Below are 25773 nucleotides of genomic sequence, written 5' to 3' on the forward strand. Positions count from 1 at the left end.
CACTTTTAAATGGTTAATTTTATGTAATGTAAATTTAGCTGAATTCTCACACACACACAAGAAAATCAACACCCAACAAAGGAGCTACTTTCAGGGAAAAAATTCTAAGAAGTGCTATAAACTGTATGCTAACAGTTACTCCTGCTTTGCAGACATCAAATCAAGGTTCATCCACCAATACACAGAATTCACCTTAACTCTTTCATCTTTACATTGATTCTTGATGCTAAGACAAAAAATAACAATGAATTATTTTAGAATTAAGACCTTGAACCTACATCATACTCAATCACCTCTTTATTCTCTTAATGTTTTACCTAATTTACAAAAGAGCCTGTTATTCACTCAGAGCTAGAGTCATCAGTGGCCAAGTTAATTGGACTCCAGATTGTTTAAATAATAATTATCTCCTTCCAAAATTTCTATTTGCTGAAAATGGAATAGACAGTTTGCTGGGGGAGTTTGAAGTTATATTTCTTCTTTAAAGGAATGAAATTCTGTTCATTTATTCAGCAAAGATTAATTTGGTGCCCGCTCCATGGCAGGCATTCTTCTGTGTGCTTAAGATACATCAGCAATGATCCCTCTGCTACAGGAGTTCAAGTTCCAGTAGGGGCAGAGAGACAAAAAGAAAAATATAAATGATAAGTAATAAACAAGGTAGGGAGATTGAAGTGGGGATTGGGAGCATGGAAAATGTAGCGTCACTGACAAGACAACATCTGAGTCAAGACTTGTGGTGGTAAGGAGCTGTATCAAGCAGATATCTAAAAATATGAGTATCTCAGGACCAAGGCAGGAGTACATCTAGCATATCTGAGGCGTATCACGGAGGCTCTCCAGTGTGGCTGAAGAGAAAGAACTGAGGGGAAGGGAGTAAAGAGATAAGTTAGAGAGCAGGGAAGAGAGGGGTTTTCAAAGGCTTTGGCTATCCCCCAGCACAGAGAGAAAGGACTCAACCCCATAAAGGCAGAAGAGACCACCGCAGAGGCCAGGGGCAGAATCAAGGCAAGCTCCCCACCACCTCGCCTAGTGAGACACACGGTACTGCCAGTAAGGTGGCAGCAGTTCTCGGGAAGAATTTTCCCAGGAGAGGAAGAATGGGTAGGGATCACAAAATAAAACATTCAGAGTAAATGAAGACACAGGGAGAGGCAAGAAAATGCAGTCAAACTTAGTGAAAAAGTAAAGCAAGGTTACTACAGCATCGTGTGCGGAGCAGAAAAATAATGAGAATAAAGCTAGAAGTACAAGTTGGATCTGACTGCAGAAGGCTACGAACGCCAGACAGAACAGTTTTCTTCATTTTCCCTTTAGAATGTGTGCACACATGGGATATGATAAATGTGATATCCGCAGGGATGATAAATCTGAAGAGAGCTCGCATTACTGTCATAAAAACAGGAAGAATGTGAGAAAACAGTGTGAAGGGCATTTAAGAAAAACAAACGCTGGAGAATGTATGTAATGAATGAAATGACTATCACAGCTTTTAAAGTTTAGAGAACCAAAATAGATGGCATCGTGTTAACACGGGTAGTCGGTGGCTGGTATCAGGGTCACTCCAAAACAAAGCACATGGGCTTCCACGGAGGCTCCCTCCAACCTGCTCGCACGCCTTTACTTCCCTCCTTTACTCTAGTGTCCCAACAGGGGACAGGAAACCACACAAGGTATGAAATCAGGCAGAAGTGAATTCTTGACTTTCTAATGATGCAGCCGCGAAGGCCAGATTTTTAACTCCTCTTAGCCTCAGCCTCTTCACATTACAATGGGACAAAGGCCTAAAGCTTACAAGGTAAGGATGGGGCGCGGTCACTGGGGCTGGGCAGACACTCATTTTCCCCTTTACGGTGGAAGTCAGCTTCTTTCTCTCCTTTCTTTGTTTTCTGCCTAACGGCTGCTTTGGCCTTTTTACAACCCTAATGTAATCAAAAATAATGAGAAATTTTGACTTATTGAGATTGTAGGTTATGCTTGCTCATCAAGAACACATTCACAAAAATAGCAGTTTTGACAGAATACACCTCAGCGATACAAAAGTGGGCATGGAATGATCATGCGGCCTTCTCTGTACTCAACAATCCTGCTGATGAAAAAGGATTGTAAAAAATGGAACACAATCCAGTGACCAGTCAATTTTGGATTATCTGGTTTATGGAACAATATTCTTTCATATATACATGTGTGTATATACACATAGAGGTTTATATCTATACACACAGAGAGTTAACTCTTAACAAAAGCCTTGTCACCACACAGAAGCTACACAGACTGCTCTTTTCCTGGCTACAGGTATTGAAAATACTGCTAAATCTTGTAAAACAAGTAATGTAAATAGAAATGATTGGTCACTTTAAAAAGTTCATATTCACTCTTATACAGATACATAAAATGTGAAATGAAGTAAATAAAGGAAAAGGGTAATTTTAAAATAGAACAACATAAAAGCTTTAAGGACTAACATCCCTCATTTAAAAACAAACACAATTATTCCATTGGCTTTTTCAACTCTTGAGTTAAAACTTATGTGATGAGAGCAGAGAACCAAATTGTCCCAGTGTGACCTGGGAAACCCTGAAAAATAATTGGTTCTCTAATTGAAAAAGAAAAGAAGATTAAAGAAGGAAGAAGAGCCCGCTTCAGCAACAACCTGTCTAAGGCAATATGATGATAGAAAAGTAGACTGTCAAATAACCATGAGCCAATAATTAAATTAAAATAAAATGCTTATTTTGTGTGAAATGTAGTTGTATTACCTCTTTTGATTTGTAATTTTGAAATGTGATTTTCCTCAGTGATGAAATTTTTCCAATTAAAATAAACTTTTTTACATATATTTTAAAGTATCCAGTGAAATATGCAATTATAATAATATATTTTCCAGATTGTAATGAAATTATATATTCATGTCAACTTGTAGATGTTTATTAGGTTTGAGAAATAGTTGAATTCAAAAAGGTCTCTCTTCCCAAAGTCTCTATCACATAAAAATAAATATTTTTTGGATAAAAATATGCTGTGAAACATCATAAAACAAGAGTAAAAAGCTGTACTTTAAAACATAAAGAAACATTTAAGGTTAAGGAAACTATTAAGTTTTACAAGAAACAATGTAGAAATAGTTATCTCCCAAAAGTTAATAATGTATAAAATATAATACATTTGTTTTCCTAAATTAGAATCAGTCTTTCTTTCTTAAAATACATAATAACAAGTAAAAGTCAAAAACCAATTTTTTTTAAATGCCCATGGTACTTTACCCTAAGTTTTTGGAGGGCATTTCTGGTTTGAAGAAAAAACAACTATGAGGTTAAAAATATAGATAGAAAATTGAACAATTTCCCAGAAAAAACAAAATGAATAGCATACCTTACAAACTGGAAAATATACAGTAAATGATGATGCCTGTTGCACAGTAATTAAATATAGTATATTTCAATAACAAGGGGGAAAATCCTTGCCTGGCACTTGGAAAGACATAGGATTTTTCCTAAAACTCCAGAAAGGCACTTCGCTGTGGTAACAGAAACATACGTTCATGTAACTTGTGAAGACCTAAAGCTCAATAAACAGTGAACAGAACAAATGATGTAAAGAGTTAAGTCAAAATGCCCCAGGACCCTAAAATGGCATTCCTGCAAAGGGAATTCAGGGTTAAATGAAAGTGAGGATCATAATGAGTGAAATTAGTAGGGCCAAGTATCTTGTAATATGTTGAGATTTTATGGCATCCAGTTGTTCTAGTCCCCATCCTCCTCTGCCAAAGAGGAGGATCAAATCTTAAGATGTCCATGTCCTCGTCCCTGGAACCTGAAATACGAGGGCTGTCTAGAAGGTATCCAGCCATGTAATATGAAAAGTAAAGACATTTATTGAAGAAGATACAAGAAATATTGTCATAGGACAATGATGCCTCAGTCCCTTCAAGGTAGGCACCTTGGGACCTCACATAGTTCTTCCAGTTGCTATCAGCTGCTCCATCATATTTTTCTGAATCTCATCGAGGTCTGAAATTTCTTCCCTTTCAAAGGTGATTTTAGTTTTGGTAAAAGCCAGAAGTCACAGGGCACGAAATCTGGGCTGCAGGAGTGCCGAGTCACCTGGGTGTTTCCCCAAAATACTCTGTACCAGACGTGATGCCCGAGCGGGTGCACCGTCATAATGAAGCTGCCAATCACCAGGTGCCCATAGCTGTGGCCTTCAGAATCTTCCAAATAATTTCCACAGAGGAATGTTCAAGCTTAATGCAAAATTTGACGCAGATTCGTTGCTCGACTCACTCAGTCATTTTGAATGTGACGGACACAGTGTGTATATGCTTCATCCAACAGTGTCTACCACCCCCATTGACTAGTACAGTGAAGTTGTCATTGTTCACACATTCGCTTTCCAGTCTGCTCCCCTTGGCTGCCAGGTTACATCGATGCCGCACAAACCTTTCTTTTTATATTAACAATGGCTGGACTTTTCCGGACAGACCTCAGATGTTACCTTTCTTGGAATAGGGAACTTTTGCAGATGTGATTAAAGTTAAAGAACCTAAAATTGGGAAATTAGCATGGATTATCCAGGTGGACCTCATTTAATCACAGGAGTCTTTAAAAGAATATTTTCTGGCTTAGGTCAGAATCTGTACTCAGGGAAGTCAGATGAGAGAGATGGCCTCTGAGGAGTGACTTCTGACTTTGAAGATTAGAGAAAGGAGGGCCACAAACTGAGGAATATTTGTGGCTTCTAGAAGGTGAAAAAGGCAAGAAATGAATTCTCCCCTACGTCCCCATTGGTGAGCATAACCACTCCCATCTTTGCTAGCTAAGCTATGCTGAAACTGGAGAGAAAGCTAAGAAAATGGACAAGAAGCTACCTAGAGTCCTGACATAATTGGAATATTGCTTACAAACTCTGAGACCACCAACGACACTTGTGTAAACCACTTTTAACTGGGGCACTGTTATGTACAAGCAAATTTCCTCATAGAATCAATAGAAAAGACTGGCTCATATACACCTACGCAGTATGAAAAATTCCAAGTATTCCAAAGTCATTCTGGGGCTACAAGTCATTCTGAGATAAAACTTTGCACTTCCAGAGTTTTTCAGCCTCATCCATTACTTGACAAGCTATTAGAGAAGTAGAAATGCCAATATTCATTTTCAATTAAACTATAAACCAAAGAAAGCTCTTTATGTATTTCCTTAATTTGTCACCGGTTTAGGAAACAAGAATTAGGCTGAACCAACTGAAGTTCTTAATAGGTCAAAAGGATAGAATTTCAACAAATGCATGATGCACCAAAACACTTTTTTGGCTTATACCACAAAGCTGGAAGAGAAAAAAAGGAACAATCATCACTCGTCTGAACCTTCTGCTAGCACGCCAAGAAAATGAACAGCTGCCTACCTTCCTGCAAACCCTGGGGAGAATTTAGGCCATAAGCTCTACTTGGCATTCATATTTGCCTACCAGCTAAAGGTTTCCTACATCTTAATGCATCCCAGTTCCATAATTATATTAAGCCATCCACACAATCCTCACAAATCTTTGTAACTGTAAATAACTGTTAAATATAGTAATGAATTATTAACAAGAACCAGTAAGCTTTTATAAAGAACTCAATGAGCTTTTCAAGATCCCTTTTAGAGCATCAGCTCAATGTTCAAAAACTGAGTCACACCAAAAAAGCAAAATTAAAATGTTGTTTTTAAATTTCATAAAATTACAGAATCATTGGGAAGCAGCTGTATTAATGACTCATAAACTGAAAGGAAAGTAAATCATGAAAAAAAATTTTAAAAAGGAGGGAATAAAACTCCAAACAGTTCTTTATGTTTATTCCTGATTCAGCAGATCCCTTTCTACAGGAACTTAATAAATCATTTGGCAGTTAAGACATACACAAAAATGAAAGAAAAAAGGTGTGCAGAATAATCTTCTATCACTATTTTCTACAGTTAATGGCACAGACCAATGTTACATCAGATGCGACTATTAATAATCAGTTAACACAGCAGTTTCATGGTTAAGAAGCTGCATCTGGAGGTGAGGCCAGAGCTGGAGGGAGATCATTGAGCTGGTAATAACTGTGGAAGATTCAGAGATGATACACCAAACTTTACAAGTAGAAATGAGCCTGCATTCTCAAAATTTAAGTTCAGCTACCATTTCCCGAGCAACTACAATGAGCTGCGCTCTGCAAAAGAGGCTTTAAAATATTAATTCTATAATCCTCACAAAAACCTTGTGCGATGGATATTATCTCCTTGTTTTATGGAGGAAAAAACTACAGCTGTAAAAGCCAGGGTCACTTTATTGGCAGGGTGGTCTCCATAGTCCCTCACTTCTCTTATACACTCCATAGTCTGGTGTTAGTATTTACAGCTCAAACACTCACCGAAGTGAATAGAGGTACCAAATGATGAAAGATTGTCTTAAGACGGAAAGTTTTTAAAACCTTTAATATAAATTGTGGGATGAGGGTGAACTGCTATGGGATAGTAATAAGGTGGCAGGAGATGAGAGGAAAATTATTTTAAATCAAAGAAGAGCACTTTAAATTAAACATATTTTTTTTTTTTTGAAATCAGGGAAGCAGTGTGGCATAGTGCAAGGAGCACGCACCTTAGACTCACATCTGTATTCCATTCAAAGTGGCTGCTCCTTTTAGCGGAGCTTCACTTGAGAAGTAGAACTTTCTCTTAAATATAAAATGGACACAGTATTTGCCTTGGTTTTTTCACAGGATTGGTTTGGGAGCAAATAAAATTACATAAATGAAGTAAACATAGCTGCTAAAAAAAAGAAAAAATGTTAATACTGTTTTATTGTTTAATTAAAATTTTCATATTTTTCCAGATTTGATATATGTTTTGAGTTACAAATGCATAACAACAGGCTGTTAAAGTGGATTTAAAAATGATATATGTACTCTACAGGTAGAAAAGGCATAGGTACTACTGTATTTGTTGCCTAGATTTATAATTGAAGAAAATGTTATGTTTCAATTAGAAGTTAGTGAAAGTGATAATGTTGTGTTTGGTTTGTTTCTGTTTTTTCCTTATCTAATACCTCAAGTTAGGAACTCCTGGAATAGCGTGTCTCTGGCTTGAAAAAGCCATTCTTTTAAAACAAAGACATGCACTTAGACAAGTTGGAGCTGTGATAACCGAAGGTCTCTAACCTGGTGCTCTTCTCAGATACCATGAAACATATGTGAAAGCTTGTGGTAAATGCACCGAGAACCTTACAATGTACAAGACCATATGCCCAAATGATTTCCTCTTGAGGGACAAACAATACCCAGCACCTAAACCTGTGAATATATAATTGCATCAACATCTAATTTAGGAAATTCAATGTTATAAAATTTGTAATAAATTTATTTTCATACAGAAAGGTTTTTTTCTGTTATAAAAAAAATGTACTACACCATTTAATATCAACCTCCTTTAGCATTTCATCTAACATGAAGCCCCTGCATCTACTATTGATTCTCCCGCTATGCTCCACTCTCTCCCTGTGCTCCACAGACGGCGTGAGGTCATAATACTAACTCCACGTGATCCCGGCTCTTCCAAGCCCGGCAAGCACTGTGTGGGGCGGTGGGCCTAGGGGGCAGGGAGGAGTGGAGGAGAGAGACAGATTTACAAATATCATTTTAAGATTAAAATAGTGCATTCAGAAGGATGAGCCTCATTTACTGTATTTTGCCTTGTATAATATGCTCCCGGGTATAATGTGTGCCCACATTTTTGGCCCTTTCAGGAAAAAAAAGTTTCATTTTAATCTTTTAATTCAATTTTGTATTTATTTATATTTAGAAATAAAACTGATCATCGTAATCCAGGGTATTATTGTGCATACGTGAGATACTGTTATTGCTTTCTAGAGGTACACTTTTAATGCATAAGCATAAATAAAAGAATTAAAAACATTTATATAGATATGGAATTAGAACTACCCATGTATATATAATGCACATCCTTATTTTTCTCTCAAAAATTTGGGCAAAATACTGTATATTATACTTGACAAAATACGGTACATCTTCAGATGGATAATTCTGTGCACTAATTATGAGTGGGAGTTTGAAGTAGTAGAACATAATGCAGACAAGGCAAAGGGGTTACTTTGAGCAACCACAGGGCAACAGGGAAGCACAGGGTAAACAGGGAATAAGAGAGAAGACACAGGAAATGGAAGAGAAATCCTGGGGGAGAAAGGTATATGGTAACAATGGAATGGAATGGATTTACAATTTTGTTAAGGGACAGTAAGTACAGTTAGACCACTGAAACTTCTAGCAGAGTTAAAATACTAAGGTGAACTTGTAGCACAGAAAGGATACCGCATCCCCTCACCAGTCAAGTGGCTCGAGTTGAATCTAATGCCCTGATACCATTCCTCTCTACAGTGGAAGAAGAAAATGAGAGGAGAGAAAAAAAAAGGAGTGGAAAAAAGCTATGTTTATGGGCACATCCCCCCCATAATACAAGTTCAATCCTCCTCCCTTTCGATTTATAGAACCTGTATAATATACAAGAAATACTCCTATTTACAGGGACCTTCAAAATGCCAAAGATAGGCAGTAAAACTAAGCACATCACTAAGGCATTTTGTGGACTTGAACGTTCTCTGTGGCTCCAGGCTAAGAAAACTCTCTACAGCCTTTCTCTTCAGGTTCTATTTCTCTAAAAGCTTTCAGAATCATTTGCTATTCCTTCAGGGATCCAAGAGAGTGCAATATAATTGGTAACAATGAGATACTTTCTAATGGTGAAACAAGACATTCCTGGCCTGCTTCATAATTTCCTTAAGTTTTTAGTTCTTTTGAAAATAAAGACATAAAGAACCAAATGATGAATTCAGCCACAGACAAGAAACAAATGATAAATCCCTAGAGAAATATTTAATTCTCCACTGACTTCCTCCCAAATCTTTCCAAATTAGTGTTTGTCAATTTTTTTTTAGAAATCTTAAAGGAGTTCAAGATATATTACATTAATTTTGGCATCATCTCTTTATTAACATGCATTCCCAAGAAATACAGCTCTGTTAGAAATTCTACTGTTCATCTGAATGAAGGCTGGTGAGGTAGTCTAGTACTTTTTGTACACTTTTGTTCATACAGAGGAATAAACTGTGTTTCTAATACAAAGCAACATCCCGAACACAGCCAAGTCCCTGGGATAATCCATAGTTCAATCACTCTCTACCCCAATATTTTATCCACTGATCTACGATGTTAGAAATCTCAGCTTGATTTGTTTTTTAACTGTATAATACATTAACTGTTTCCATACGCCAAACTGGTCAATTGAGAAATATTTATAAAACAGTTTACTGGCCCTGTCTGGCAAATATGATGCACCTGTTATAAAATGTGATTGCTTCAGGAAGCTAACCATTGTGGAATCACACTTTCATAATAAATCAGTCTAACTGAATCAGAAAATCCATTTACCTTGAGAAAGCCCTTTAATCCCTATTAAGTTAACAGTTTGTGAATAATGAAAGTAATTAATATTCATTTTAGTTGATAAATCCAACACCAATAACCTGTTAGTATACTTTCATCTATTTTCCAACAGCCTGTAAAAATTAACCAACAGATGCTTCCAATCTGGTAAAAAATACACAGGTCATTAGCATCATTCTGATGATACCAAATGTTCAGTATATGAATATTGTGATTAAATATTAAAGAGACTACAATGTTCTTTTTTTAATCTTGTTAATGCTTAACAAAAGCCGAAGATCATAAAATATGTCATTCTTTTCTAAATTCAACATCAGCACTTACTGTTCCATTCCTCATTCTTGAACTTGACTGAGTCTCACTGAGACTGTAAATGCAACACGACAACGGCACGTGCCTGCCTTTCTCATTACAGCGTCCCCACATACAACGTATACCAAATAAATATCTGTTGACTTGAATATGAGTAGCTAAACATAGGAAAGAGAAAAAGTGGGACAGATGACTGAGAGGAAAAATGAGAAAAAGAAACAGGAAAAGAAAAATGTCAAGTTATTTTCAGAAGGATTTAAAATATGGAAAGCTAAGACATATCTCAAAAATTTAGAACTGAGAGACACAAGGAAACCCAAGTGAGATACTTAAATAGGAAAACAAGGCATTTAAAAAGCTTCAACAGAGTCAGGAAGAAATGTTGATTTCACAGGAAAAGCATTTCTGCTTTTTTCTGTTTTTCCTCAATTAAGAAAATGCATTTACTGAGGAAAATAATTTTTAAAGACAATATTTTGCTTCGGAGGCTTTGGCTTTTCCAGATTTGTTTACAAAGTGTGTAGGGGAGGTTATCGTTCCAGAAAACCCCGGACCACGTCCGTTAAACCTGAAACTTCTCCCTTTGCTAATGGTTTGCTGACAGATGGTGTGGACACTTTGGGGTCTGATACTGGCTGTCCTTTCGTAAAATGCTTTCCCGATGAACAAATGTCCACTTCACCCATTTTTCCCCTGAATGTGGGGTTCTTTGGCACTAAAATCTGCACACAGAATCGACTGTGTGCAGCACAAAACTTGGAATCAAAAGATTCTTCTGTTCCTAACACTCACTGTCTTTCACCAATCTTAAAATTAGAGAGAGGTTCCTGTACTCCGTAAGATACAACACAGGCACTATCCCAATGAAATAATGTTACAGATGTCACAGGGAAAGAAGGTTAAAAAATAAAATAAGTAAAATCAAACTAAAAAAAAAAGGCAGAGATATAATGAAGAACTATAGGACACCATTCTACGTGGCGTGGGCCCAGCTCCCATTTGGAAAGGCCAGTGGAAAGCAAGGTCCGGCACACAGGACCCACACCCATGGATAGGTTCTCCCGTGGGGAATCAGGCCCTCATTGTGCCTAGGCCTCTTTGAGACGTGCTTTTTGCTAAAACTCCCTCACCCTGAATTGAGACAGCAAACGATTACTGCATATCTTTAAAGAAACTTCCTAAAACCTATGCTAAACCTTCCAAGGATGAGTGTAACCAGTTCAACCACTTTTCCCTTTATATTTGTAAATATCCTTCCTTTTTGATGTAATTAGCAACATCCTGTCCTTTGTCTTCTGTAAAAGGTAGCCACCTAAAGCGAACCTGTGCATAGTAAATGAGGACCATCCTCAATGTAATGTGCCCAGAAAAGCAATAAAAGCCTGTCAAGGCAGGGGTCGGGACGCCCTTCTCTTGAGAGAGTGGCCGTGCTGTCCCTTTTCCTCCACAGGACTTGGTCGTCCATGTGAATTTGTCTCATGTCAGCCACCACGCCACGAACACTGCAGGCTGGTGACTGCATCAAAGAGCAACATGAATAAAGAGGAATATATAAGCTCTTACCTAGAGTATCTTGCATTATCTATGAGTAGCTGGGGCAGGAGGTATTCTGAGGAGTAAGACCTGTCTGCAGGAGGAAAAACTCAGCAGAGATGTGGTAGAGACTAAACAAGGTGACAGGAGGATGACGGCCTGGCTCATGGACCAGCACACGGCAGGGGATCTATAGGTATCATCAGTCCTTCTCCCTTTACTAACTCTCAGGGTACAAGAGCTTTAAAACCTAAAAGTCCCAGAAACCAGAAGCAGTGCCTTCTGTAAGAAAAAAATTACTTTGTAACAAAAAATAAAGAGTATGTAAGAGAAAATTTTAAGGTTCTCTTTAAATGACTAGATTCAATTCCGTTTTTTTCCCTCCTACCTTCCTCAAATGCATAGGATTCGCATCTACCACCTTAAATGCCTGGGAAGGAACATCCAACCACCTTTGTAATCAGAGAAATAGCCTTGGTTCTCCTTTTTAAAAAGTTAATTTATACCTCCATCTGTTTCTCAAACCCCACCTCACCCCCACCCTCCACCTCTGGCAATCACCAATCTGTATCCATGAGACTTTGGGGTTTTTTTTCCAGATTCCACATGTAAGAGAGGACACATTATTTTGTTCAGCATAATGCCCTCGAGATCCACCCATGTTGTCAAGAATGCCCCTATTCTTAATCAAAAGGGTTACTCAGGGAAAAAAAAAAAAAAAAACTATGATAAATCAATTGCTCCAAAACCCCACAAATCATTGGCCATCTGAATCCTTTGTCCTCCCTGCCAAGTTGTGATGCAAACCAATGATGAAAATCAACCAGCAGACAGGCCTCAACTTTCCCCTTCTTGCTCTGGAGTGGAGAGCAACTATATTTCTACCTTGCACTGAACAATAAATAAGTGACTAGTTTTATTTTGAATTCTGCAGAAATTACAAAATTGATTCCAATAAAGTAATCTTTGGAGACATGAGGGGCTGGTAGACGTTAACATTTGGACCTAATGCCTCAGCACCCACGCCCTGAACAGAGACCGTAAGGAGCCATCTGTCCACTCCCCCAGCCCTTAGTCCTGTCTAAGCTTTCCAGACACTTTCTCCTGCCTTCCTTTCTCATCTTTGCTACAAAATACCTATACAGAATCCTGATTTTCTGAAAGCAACAATAAGTGTCCTTTTCCAATGAAATAACTGACTACTAGTCATTCCTACATGAAGCACTCTCAACTGAGGGTCCTCAACTAATGCTTACTACAAATTATTCTTCTAAATCCAGACAAAAAACCAGTCACATTTATAGCTTGTCTCCTGTTGGCATTGTGAAATGATAGCATTGCCCAGGACTACAACCCTGGGCTTCCCCATCTTTTCTGTTCACCATGGAAATACCATCCACAGTCACAGAAAAGAGAAGGTACCATTTAAAGTGAGAAAACAGAAGTCATAGTCCTCTGCCAGCCTCCAAGTCAAATGAAAGAGAGATTCGGGGCAGAGAGAACAACGTGTACAAAGACAAGACGGATGAAGTTCGCAATATTCAGAAAATGCTCATCATTTTCTCACCTTAACCTTTCTTTACAACGGGTGTTAGACTGAGCAAATACATTGGTTTTTTTCCAGCCTTGAATCTCAAGGCTAAAGTTAGATGACTTAAGAAATTTTTAAAGGTCCAATTATTTCATTTAGGGCTAACACTACAGCTAAATTAAAGACATGCTAACAAGTTTCCCTTTTGAGCCTCATTAATTAAGAAAGTAATCAGAGTAAAGATGGAAAAAAAAGAGAGTAGCTGGATGGCAGTATTACTGAAATAGCTTTTAGGTACCTCCACTTGCACCTACTAGGAAAGCAAAAGGGAAAGTAATCAATTCTAGATTATGAAATCTGAAATTCCGAAGTCTTTTACATGTAAATACATTTTAACTGCCATAAAGTTGCTTTGATTGCCAAAAGAGTACACTAATTTTATTCAAAGAAAATCTTGATTCTCCATAATCAAAAGGTACAATTAAGATCTGCTTACTTCACAAGATTTCCTAGGGTAAGCTTGCTGAGAAAATTCCCCATTTTCAAAGATCAAAAATATATCATTTTACTATATTAGTCAAGACCAATAGTGCTCAAAAATACCTGCTAAAGACTTTGGATTTACCACACATAATAGAAAACTACCTTAATTTACAATTACTTTTTAGTGTTTCTAACTTACAATTATTTTTTAGAAAGAGTGCCTAATTTACATTTATATTTTAAAAAGCATTTCAAAGGAACGTAAATGAATTTTTTTTGGTATCCCTTAGTTGCTGTGATGATCAAGTTAAAATAGATACATAAAGCATCCAGTGTGGTGCTTCATACACAGTAGGCGTTTTAAGAAATCAAGCCTTCCCATCTCCATTCAATACAATCACTCCACTCCAGCTCTCTCTGCACTCAATGAGCCCAGGGACACAAAGAGCGTAAGTCTATGGGTTCCTTTTTGAAAATTAAAGGGAATCACTGATCTAAAACCAACCAGGGTATATAACACTTAAAAATTAAACTAGTCAAAAAACATGTATGAATGACTCATGGACACTGACAATGAGAGCGAACTGACTGTGGACGAGAGGAGTGGGCTGAATGGAAGGGGAACCAAGGACGGAAAAAAGAAATTGGGACAACTGTAATAGAATAAACAATTTTCAAAAAGTATAAGTGGGTATCAACATTGAAACAAATGATGTTGGCCCATGAAATTGGACAAAATAAAATTCAATTTACAGACAAAAAGACTGATATCTAAATATAACTTTTTAAAAAAAATCAGAAAAAATTTGAAAAATAAATTCCATTATTTTTAATGAAAAGATGTTATAACCTACTCACATACTTCTGTTTCACGCTAACTTTCAAGACACTTTTTAAAACTGCTATTTCTATCCCATGTGATTCATACTAATTAAACTATGTGACAGTCACTGTAATATTAAATATTAAAATCTGACTAGAGGAAGGCTCACATTTTGCTTTTGTTTATACTATTCCTCACTGACAAAAAATTTTTCATGAGAAAATTATCTTTAAAAATATCCTCCTTTATGAAAATCTATATATGAAAATTTTCTATATACTTTTTGAAGATCTGTATTATATAGAAAAGTTAAGTTTTATATCAATCATGTGCATTTTTAAAATTGCTCATTTGATAACTAATATTTTCTTTTTAAAGATTTCATTTTAATAAATCATGTACGTATCCATTAATAAAATAAAAATATATATAGGACTCTTAAAATAATGCTTTCTAGTAGTTAATATATAAAAAGTGGCCATGTTAAAATATTCAAATAAAAAAAATAACCAAGATGTTAAACTTACCTTTTTGTTGGCAACAAAATGTATTCTCAAGTTTACAAAGCAAATCCACATTTTCATACTTGTTCTCATTTGCTTTTATCCAAAAACAGTTTTCAGTCATTTCATGAGGTCTGATCTGCAATCAGAGAGAAGACTGATTCATAACGAGACGGGTGTTTCGTCTGCCCCAGAACAATCATTATGTTCAGACACGGAGGCCCACTGCTGCCAGCCAGTATTTATGAAGTAATCCCTATATGATTTTTCTCCAATCTGTGTTCAACAAGATACAATTTCTGCAGGAAGTTAAACTTTTATTAGGGAAAAAGTTGGGGATGGAAGCTGAATGAAAGGAAGTTTGTTTCATCTCAATTATACTTCTCAGAGTCTTCAATAGAATGCTCATGTGCCCTATAACTTCCATCACACAGAATTTCCCAAGGTTATGTAACCAACTAACCGTGACTTTCACCGAATTTATAAACTAGAAAGCCTTAGTTGAGAGCAAAAGGCTTTGTCTCAACACTTACAACGTATTTTTCTTTTTTTTAAAAGGCTATTTATTTAAATTCACTTTGAATAGGGTTCTCACCAGAAATTATACATAAGTAAAAACAAAATTAAATTTTAATTTAGGTAACAGTATGTTTTCTTCCATTTATTCATTTATGTACTTATTTTTATTTATTTAAATATTTTTACCTTTAACCAGTTCAATCTTCTCATGCTGATTTCAGGTTTAAATTCTTTCTTTGGTTTTAATCCAAATGGCAGGGTAGGTGGAAGAAAGTTCCCTCCACTGAGAAGTCCCAGGGGAGGAGGTGGAGGCACAGGGCCACCAAATGGCAGAGGCATTCCTGGTAGTGGAGGAGGGGGTGGAGGCGGGGGCAGAGGAGGGGGAGGGGGTGCCACAGGAGGAAGCAGCGCTGGGTGCTCAGTTCCATTTTCTTTTGACAGGTACAAAGAGGTATTTATATCAGCTGGCAAGGCACCAAACTAGAGAGAGATAAATAAAGGAATAAACAAACAAACAAACATAACTAAGAACACTCTACAGAACACATAAAAATACTTTCCTTAAAAATAATGTAATATTTTAAACCAAAAATAACTGAGTATTAGTAATTTCATGTGGTTTAACCTAAAAATTCCAGTGACGTTTATTCCCAGTTGTAATTATAACTTTTCAAAGAAATGTAATTAAAAGAAATATGAGCCCATTTTGAGGTAGTTGTGACCCTCGAGGCAGAGATGTCTAGGAAGGAAATGGGGAGATGGGTCTAAAGGTATGCAAGTCAGCAGATTCTAAGGGACAGTTAGAGCTGTGCAAGAGGGGAAGTTCACCTAGTACCGAGTCTACAGCAGCAAGAAAGTTCTACATTCAGAATTCTATAGAACACTGGCATTTAAGTAAGTTTTTTTTTTAAATCCAGACAAAGACTTGACTACTATTGCCACATCATGCCTTTGCCCTTGAGGAAAAAAAAATTCTTAGTAGGGCCTCCAAAGACATGCCGTGATCTGGAACTGGTCACGTGACTTTCCTCTACCACTGTGTATGTGCCAACCTCATTTCAAGGTCAGGTTCCTAGCCTGTGTTATTCCTTCCACCTGGAACATCCTCTTCACCTGTACCTTTCAATCTTAGCTACCATATCCCTGTCTCAGGAAAGCATTACCTGACCACTCATTTCACACCAATAGTACCCTTCACTTCTCCTTAACAGCTCTTCCCAAAAGTGTTTCATAATCATTTACGGAGTCATTGACATTTATTTCTTCAATAGATTATAACTCTATGAGGGAAGTGACTATGCCTGTATAGCTACTCTTTCCCCAGCATCTGATGTTGCGCCTGGCCAATGATAGCCATTGAAGAAATATGGGCAGGATAAATGAATTAAAGACAAGAGGAGAAAAAAGGCAAGGCGAGCACGGGGCCATGAGTCAAAAGTGAAGAGAATGACCCTCGTCCCCTAAAAAAGGCATCAAATGTCACAGGGAAGCAAGCTAAAATCAGGAGTGAAAAAGAGCCAGATGTGTCCACTGGTCACTTTTCTCCTTATGTTCCATGGCATGGTAAGAGGTTAATAAATATATTTTGATTGTCATAAATAAGTTCTGGGTTCTTGATTAATTTTTGTGATATGATTATTTTCCTGAAATTTCTAACTTCAATCCTGAACTACACATATACATACATATAAACAACCTTGCAAATGGCGCACATTTAATAAATGTTAAATCATTTTCCAGTTTCATGGCACAATTATGAAAAATAGATCATGTATAAAAGCCTGAAATTGACATCTGAGATCAGCACAAAGAAAAAGTGTCATAAAAATTGAAAGCACACATCAAAGAAGGTGCCCTATCAAAAACATTCACTTTAGTACCACTCTGGGGTGTGGTGGTCTTGGGCAGCACTGCCCTGTGGGTGTTGGGGAGGCATGTACACTGTACTCGCACTCCATATACATGCAGTTTACTATTAACATCTGAAAGCGAAGGTATGGTTGGATTTCGGCTCTCGACTAGTTCATTTGATGGTATGGTTGACTTGAAATACCTCGCTCATGAGGCTGGACACTGTGACTATCTTGCTCACCATTATATTCCCAGCACCTAGAAATGCTTGGTTGTTAAGTGACTAAATGAATGAAATCAAAGATAACGGAACATATTTTACTCATAACCTTCATCATCAGCATAGCTTTTATCAAAGAGAAGTATCTTAAGACAAATGCATATAATTCATGAGAAACACATACTAATTCAAAGAATTTGTCAGTTGTTCTTCAAAACTGAATATGATGGCCAATATTAAGTCCCTAATTCCAGGCCTTCCTTTGATATAGCCATAAAAACATACCATACAACTGTCCACAATTTTTACAACATAGGATTTAATCTCAGTTTCAAAATGTAAATTTATTGCCATTTTATATAAAAGCACAGGCAGCAATAAGATATCCAAAGACGGTAAACATGTTTTTTATAAACTGGAATTTTATAGTATACATTAATAATCAACCCTTCAACTGGGAGAAATTAAAAAGAAAAGTCTTTAAATTTATATTAGCCCAGATCAGGGAAAACTTTTCATAAATATTTCTGCCATTGTCTGTAACTCTATCTGAAATATAAAATACAATCAAATGTTCCTTTTAATGTGAAAGACAAAGAACCACCTGGGAAATATAAGAAAGTTCAATAAACTTACATTTTCATTTTGTGCACTAAAGAAAAAAAAGATAATTGAGAATAATTTATTAGTAGGTAGGAGCTTTTAATTTTTTTTAATTGAACACTAACAGAGAACTCTCCCTTAGGGTATCTTCAAACAGTCTCTGTAACAAAACTATCCACTAAGTTTTAAAAAAAATGCCAACAACACAGGAAACAGTATACCAATATATAAAATAGTATACCTCAGACTATTTCAACATAACCATAAATTAGAATAAGAGGAAAACAGTAAAATGATACTAAGTGCTCATCATCCCATATATAAATATACATAAAGAAATTTAGCTATGAATATTCTCCCTGCTTACTCCCTACTTTCATCCATTTAAAATAGGCAGATAATGCATTTCTTGCTATCTAAATGTTTTATGTGTAGAGGGGGTATGTGAGCTATCTGCTTCATAATCCAGATTTGCTCGCCCTCTCTCTCTCTTTTTTTTTTGTCATGATTTAAATCTGTTTACTTTTGAAAATTGAAAAATTATCAGAAAATGTTCTTATTCAGCTAGAGGTTATCTTTCACTGCAAGGTACCCATAGGCTGAAGGTCTTGAAAAATAAATAGCTAGAGCAATACTTTCCTGTAGTAGGATAAAGACCAGTGATGAATGACAAATCTAAGATGAAAAGACTTTTTTATTCTTCATGCTTAATTACGTAGGAAATGTGACATTACGAACACAACCCAAATGAAACATAAGGAAGCAGATTGGTTAGGAAAAGTTTAGACATTCTTAAAAATGCAAATTGAAAGACAGTGGCAAAATAGTTTAAGCATTTTGATGCTATGAAGATATTAGAAGATACCTCTGCTCCCCTCGTAAGCTTTCAATACTGAAGTTCACTCTGGATAGACTGTATTTTACCTGAGATTTAAAAGCTTGTAGCTCTGCTTGAAGCTCATTAATCTTTGCCTCCTTTTTCTGCAATTGAGCCTGTGTTTCTTGATGGTCGGCAAACTCTTTTTCAAACTAAAAAAGAAAAAAAGAAGAAAAGGAGAGAGAAAGAGAGATGGAAATAAAAAGCACTATTTATAGAGAAATATGACTGTACTCATCTGTCAGTAGAACATAAACTTTTATGAAAGGAATGGTACATTTCGCTAAGTCACCCACAGCCTTTCTCTAAGCCCCACCAAAATCATTCGCAAGAGCAGGCAGACAAAGCCAGAGATGGAGTCTGTGACCTTCTCCTCGCACCAGAGGAAACTGGCCCACAGTTATCTGCAACCCTGGCATTTTTCTTGAAAGCCCCTAAATATCAGCACGACTTTGTGTAAAATAATAGAGAGCAAAGCATTGTACTGAGTTCCCTGACCTCTACCTGAAAAAAAAGTATACTTGAAATTTACCTAAAGTTTATCAATATGACTTAAGAGAATTCCATATTAATGTTTTATTAGTAAATATTACATAAATGCAACAATTTAAGAGAACATAGTCTGTTTTATTTATCATTAATCTGTTGGAAATTAATCTGAGAGATTAAGTATAAATTAATCTTTCAAAGTCCTTAGTGGGAGGAAGGTATATGATAAAGTTTGGTAAATCTGATGAATTTTTAAATTTATATAGCCACTCATCATAAGTTCCCATCTTGAATTCAAATAGCTTACAATCATTATGACTGAAAACCTCTCCTAATATAAGTAAATTTTCATTAGGGTGTTATCTCATAATCAGTAACAAGTATTTGACTCTCTTTTAAAAGTGGGGGGGGTGGGGAGAATCAATCAGTTAAAAATAATGCAACTACTTCACAAATATAGCCTGAACTTTTAAAATACAGACAAACCTCAATAAGAAAAACAACAACATTACGGAACTGAACAGTTTACAAAGGGCTGTATGAATCTTATTCTCTCAAGAAAAAGAGCTAGTTCTCACCATACAACTAGTAAGTAAAAGATGTGTGATTAAAACCAGATTTTATGTCTTTAAAGTCTGAGTTATTTGGATGAAACCACTCTATCTTCCTACAATTAATGTTTAGATCATGCTTTACAGTTTTTTTTAATACTTTATTTTTTAATTTTTATTAGTATTTATTTGACGCTGACTTTACTCCTGGGCCATAAGCATCTGTTTCTTCAGTTTCTTCCGGGATATCTCTTTCTTCTGTGCCACCTCCTCTTCTGTTTTGGGAACCATTTGAATCTGCTCTTTTTCAGGAAGGACCATCTCGACGTGGCAGGAAGAGCTGGTGTATGGGTTAATCGGCCCGCGAGCTCTGTAAATTCTGCACAGCGTCTCGGGGGCTTTGTTCATGTGGGTGTGCTCAGTGACCCGAGTATCTACATCTAAGCCCTTAGGTTCAGCATTACTCTCTGCATTTTTAAGCATGTGCAGCAAAAACTCAGCACTCTTTTGGGGCCCCCGACCCTGTGTCCAGCCCCACTGTTGGGCCTGCCAACTCTACCACTGTAACAACAGAGGGGCACACATTGCTTCTTTAAAGTGGCATTTTTCAAATACTTGGTGGCTTCTTGAACATGCATACACTTGATGGCCTGGGCAGTTTCAGGAGTGTTCTTAAAGTGAACTCAAAGATTTGAACCTCTTGATTTGCATGATTTTGTGGGGTTTTCTGGGTCAAATGAATAGGGAACCATTTTCAGAGGTCACCTCTGGTCACTTTCAGGAAGAGTAGACTTTATTTTTAAAGCCACAATACCAGGCAAAACTTGCTGAGATTTCCTATAGACACCCTCCCCGCACACATATATCGTCTCCTCCTCTCCGTGTTCCACAGTATTTAAAGCACAAAAATAAGCAGATTTGCATTTTATCACCGAAACAACAATGAAATAAGAAATATTATTACAATTCTAACTACAGGTTAGAAAAGTGAATCTAAGACTCACGATGCTCTCACTCCAAGTGTCCTTTAACTCTCGCACACTACACCAACATTACCACTTCTACCCCCGTTCCTACCACAGCTCCCCCAAACCCCTCCTACCATTAGTAATTTTAAAAAGATACTAATTTTAAATCTGATGAAACAAGTAACTTACACACCAAAGCATGCTTAGATCTCAGAGGATAACCCAAAGCCCTCCTATTACCCAGGGATCCCCAGGAACAGGCTAAGTCACAAACACCTCTATTGCACTGTGAACTTCTCTGTCCTTTTGTCCTCTGACTTACCCCATGTCACTGGAATACTGTTTTTGCTTCAAAGCCAACTTCTTGAAAGTGTTCTTCCTCCATACTCACGTTTCTGACCTGTGACCTTTATTCACTTCATCACCCACCACAACGTAGTTATCACTCTCTCACTCTAAAAACTACAGCTCACTTGCCCTGGCCAGGTTGCTCAGTCAGGGCACATACTTAGGTTGTGGGTTAGATCTCAGGTTGGGGCATGTACGGGAGGCAACCAATCGATGTTTCTCTCTGTCTCTCTCTCCCTCTTCCCCCAGTCCTCTCCCTCTCTAAAATCAATAATGATATCCTCGTATGTGGATTTTAAAAAATTTTTAACAACAACAAAAACCCATAGCTTACCAAACTTCAAATCACCTGGACTTCCCCCAGCCTCATCTTACTTGTTGTCACCATAGCTGTGCTATTTCATAGGGTAGCCACTAGCCTTAGGTGGCTATTGAAATGTAAACTTAACTAAAATCAAATCCAGTCAAAATTTTAGGTCCTCACTCCAACTAGTCACATTGTAAGGGCACAATAGGCACACTTGATTGACAGCTACCGTGTCAAACAATACAGATCATAAAATATTATCATCACCCCTGCTCTAAAGCATAAATACTTAAAAACAGGCTCCTATGTCTGCATATTCAATCTCCCTTCCCCTGCGTGTTCCATACAACACACTCCTAGTCCCAGCTGCTCCGACCGGTTCTTCATGTGTTCCAGCTCTTTAAAGCTGCCACTGAATTGGACTTTCCGCACCCCTCCGCTGGACTCAGATCCCACTTTTCCTGAGATGTTATCTTCCTCACACATATGCTTCAATCACCATTCTTACATTAATGGCTTCCAAATCCCTTTCACTAGCTCAGCTTCTCCTCTGAATTTCAGAGTGCACATCACTCCATAAAAGTACTTTCAACTGTTTAATGAATATTTTCCAAGATAAACAAAAAACCCGCTATTTTCAAAACTAGTATTATCTCCCCTGTACATACTTTGTTTTTTGACAACTCCTAGTCTTTCTAAAGGACAGTTTTAATGACATGTCACTTTTGCCCTTAAACCTTCTTCACTGGCTCATTATAAAGGCAACACTCACTGGCACAATATCTAAGAACCCTCTGGAATCTGGCCCCAAACTAAATATTTCCCATTATACAGTAAGTGTCCAACAGCATGCCTGTGTGTGCCCCTCAGAGTGGCAGGTGCTAAGGGCACAGAGTTGAACAGAATTCAGTCATTGCTTTTAGTACACATAGTGTCCGCTGGCAAAATCAAAGCAGACAAACCAAAACGTGTAAAAATTACCGGCAATAAAGACAGAGACAGTGAATAATTCCTGGAAGGAGGATGTATGACCCAGAGTTAGAAAACCTGGGTAGTCAGTAGGGAAGCGAAACTAGCACTTCACCTAGAGGAACTAGCATTGGATGACAAGCAACCTCCTACAAGCTGCAAAAAGGAGGGGTGAGAACTGCAGTGGAAATTGTTGAAACGAGTTTTGCAACAAGCCAAAAAATGTTTTCTTTTTCCTAAAACCCATGGAGTGTTATTAAAGTATTTATAATAAGAAGGTAACAATCAAATGTGCATATTGGAAAAGCCCGCCAGCAGCAAGTGTGAAAGACGAAACAGAAATACAAGAGGCATGAAACGAATAGCGGCTATGGCAGTAACCCAAGCAAGAACTGAAGGCTTGAGTGAATGAGGCAGAAGACAGGATAATGCAAAGGAAATGAAACAAAACTTTTTTACAGAATTCAAGAAAGTTAGTGTCCAACTGAGTAAAGGAAATGAGTGAGGGAATATGTATAAGATATATATGGTGTTATATAAGATGAAGAAATAAAATGCAGGTTAAAAAAGTACTTTTAGAGAGACTTCCGGCCAAGATGGAGGTGTAGGTAGACACACTGCGCCTCCTTGCACAACCGAAAGAAGGACAACACTAATTTAAAAACAAAAAACAACCAGAACTGACAGAAAATCCACCTGTATGGAAGTCTGATAACCAAGGAGTTAAAGAAGAAACATTCATCCAGACCGGTAGGAGGGGCGGAGATGGGCAGCTGGGGCAGAGAGGACTCTTAGCAAGGTGGCGGCTGGCAGACCCTGCGGTCCCACATTCGTGTGCAGATAAACCGGGAGGAACAACTGGGGAACAAGACAGACCACACAACCCAGGGTTCCAGTTTCAAAGCCTCTGACTGAAAACACCTGTGGTGATTGAGGCAGCGAAAGAAACTCCCAGCCTCACAGGCAAGATCGTTGGAGAGACCCACAGGGGCCTAGAATGCACACAAACCCACCCACCGGGAATCAGCACCGGAAGGGCCCAATTTGCTTGTGGGTAGCAGGGGAAATGACTGAAAACCAAAGAGAGCGGAGCAAACAGCACTGTTCCCTCTCGGACCCCTCCCCCACTTACAGTGTCACAACGCAGCCACGTGAGTTGCCCTGCCCTGGTGAACACCTAAGGCTCTGCCCCTTACTAGATAACAGGCGACCCGAGAGAAAAAAAAAAATGGCCCAAATGAAAGAAGAGATCAAAGCTCCAGAAAAAATACAATTAAGCAATGAAGAGACAATCAACCTATCAGATGCACAGTTCAAAACACTGGTTATCAGGATGCTCCAGGAACTCACTGGGTACTGCAGCAGCATAAAAAAGACCCAGGCAGCAATGAAGGTTGCATTATGTAAACTTAAGAAAAATCTACAGGGAACCAAGAGTGATGGGAAGGAAACCAGGGCTCAAATCAATGGTTTGGAGCAGAAGGAAGAAAGAAACATTCAACCACAACAGAATAAAAAAAAAAAAAGAATTCAAAAAAATGAGGAGAGGCTTGGGAACTTCCAGGACATCTTGAAATGTTCCAACATCCGAATTATAGGGGTGCCCGAAGGAGAAGAGGAAGAACAAAAAATTGAAAACTTATTTGAACAGATAATGAAAGAGAAATTCCCCAATTTGGCAAAGGAAATAGACTTCCAGGAAGTCCAGGAAGCTCAGAGAGTCCCAAAGAAGTTGGACCCAAGGAGGAACACACCAAGGCATATCATAATTACATACCTAAGATTAAGGATAAAGAAATCTTAAAAGCAACAAGAGAAAAGGAGAGAGTTACCTACAAAGGAGTTCCCATAAGACTATCAGCTGATTTCTCAAAAGAAACTTTGTAGGCAAGAAGGGGCTGGAAAGAAGTATTCAAAATCATGAAAGGCAAGGACCTACATCCAAGATCACTCTATCTAGCAAAGCTATCACTTACAATAGAAGGGCAGATCAAGTGCTTCCCAGATATGGTCAAGTTAAAGGAGTTCATCATCACCAGCCCTTATTATATAAAATGTTAAAGGAACTTATCTAAGAAAAAGAAGATCAAAAATATGAACAGCAAAATAATAACAAACTCACAGTTATTAACAACCAAACCAAAAAATACAAAAAAACCCCACAAGCAAAAACAAAGTAAACAAACAACTAGAACAGGAACAGAACCACAGGAATGGAGATCACATGGAGGGTTATCAGTAGGGGAGTGGGATGAGGAGAGATAGGGAAAAGGTACAGAGAATAAGTAGCATAAATGGTAAGTAGAAAATAGGCAAAGGGAAGTTAAGAATCGTATTGGAAATGTAAAAGCCAAAGAACTTATATGTACAACCCATGGACATTAAAGAGGGGGGATGAGGGTGGAAGGGGTGTGCAGAGCAGAGGGGAATAAAAGGAGGAAAATGGGACAACTTTAATAGCATAATCAATAAAATATATTTTTAAAAAGTTCACATGGAACTATTATAAAAATGACTGAATGAATACAAGGGTGTGTTCACTTTGTAATAACAGCATATGTATAATCTGCACATTTTTCTATATTTATGTTAAATTTTAAACATATTTGTTAAAAACAAAATACTGTCCCAAAGAGAGTCTCTGGGAATTTCAAAGAACTAATATACCAAGTTCTCTGACAATAATGCAATTAAATTAGATACTAACAATAAAAAGATAAGACAAAAGAAAATCTCTTGGAGAGTGAAAAAATGCATTTCTAAACTCGTGACTTAAGGAAAATTTTAAATAAATAAAATCTTTAAAAAAAACGAAAAAGTATTTTTAGGGCACGAGAAAGATAAGTTTGGTTTAGGAAAAGTTAAGCATGTGTAAGAAACTCACAATTTATGCATGGCTCCTATGTGGCATCTCACCTTGTTGCCTCCTACTGAATCATCAGGGTTCACATTAGTTATTGCTTCCTTGAGTGAGTCTTCCCTGGCTGGCCACCCAGGACTAAGTGAGGAATACAGTCAAACCCCAGTACATGAACATCTTGGTTATAGAACAATTCGGTTCCCAACCAAGCTGTTCCTTAAAGAAAATGTCTCGGTTGTCTAACAGAACTTTGGGTTTTGATTCTCTGCCCAACAATCCTTTCATGCTGATCCATGTGTGATCAGTCACATGTCTCTCAGGCGACAAAGGAGATTTGGTTTTCGAACAAACTGCTTCTCAAACAGTTTTCTGGAATGAATTAAGTTTGAGAACTGAGGTTCCACTGTACTTCCTATAGGCTTACACACCACATAGGGTTTTTCCTACTAGAGCAATTACCACACTGTAATATAAAAATATCAAAATGTAGTATCGCATTCCTCAATAACACTCACTAACCTGGAAGTTCATCAATAATGAAAACCTTT

General features: G+C 37.4%; 1 protein-coding gene across 1 annotated transcript in view; it reads right to left on the reverse strand.

The window, feature by feature from the left end:
• The window catches only part of DIAPH3 (diaphanous related formin 3), a 455761-nt gene that overhangs the window by 264786 nt on the left and 165202 nt on the right, over window positions 1–25773 (reverse strand). Inside the window, exons 15-17 of the mRNA XM_053916803.2 lie at window positions 18781–18885; window positions 15369–15662; window positions 14688–14802 (exon numbers count right to left, since the gene is read on the reverse strand). Of these exons, the coding sequence (XP_053772778.1) occupies window positions 14688–14802; window positions 15369–15662; window positions 18781–18885 (514 nt within the window). The remainder of the gene's footprint in view (window positions 1–14687; window positions 14803–15368; window positions 15663–18780; window positions 18886–25773) is intronic.

Source organism: Desmodus rotundus, chromosome 13 (assembly GCF_022682495.2).
Source record: "Desmodus rotundus isolate HL8 chromosome 13, HLdesRot8A.1, whole genome shotgun sequence".
In the NCBI taxonomy this organism is placed as follows: domain Eukaryota; kingdom Metazoa; phylum Chordata; class Mammalia; order Chiroptera; family Phyllostomidae; genus Desmodus; species Desmodus rotundus.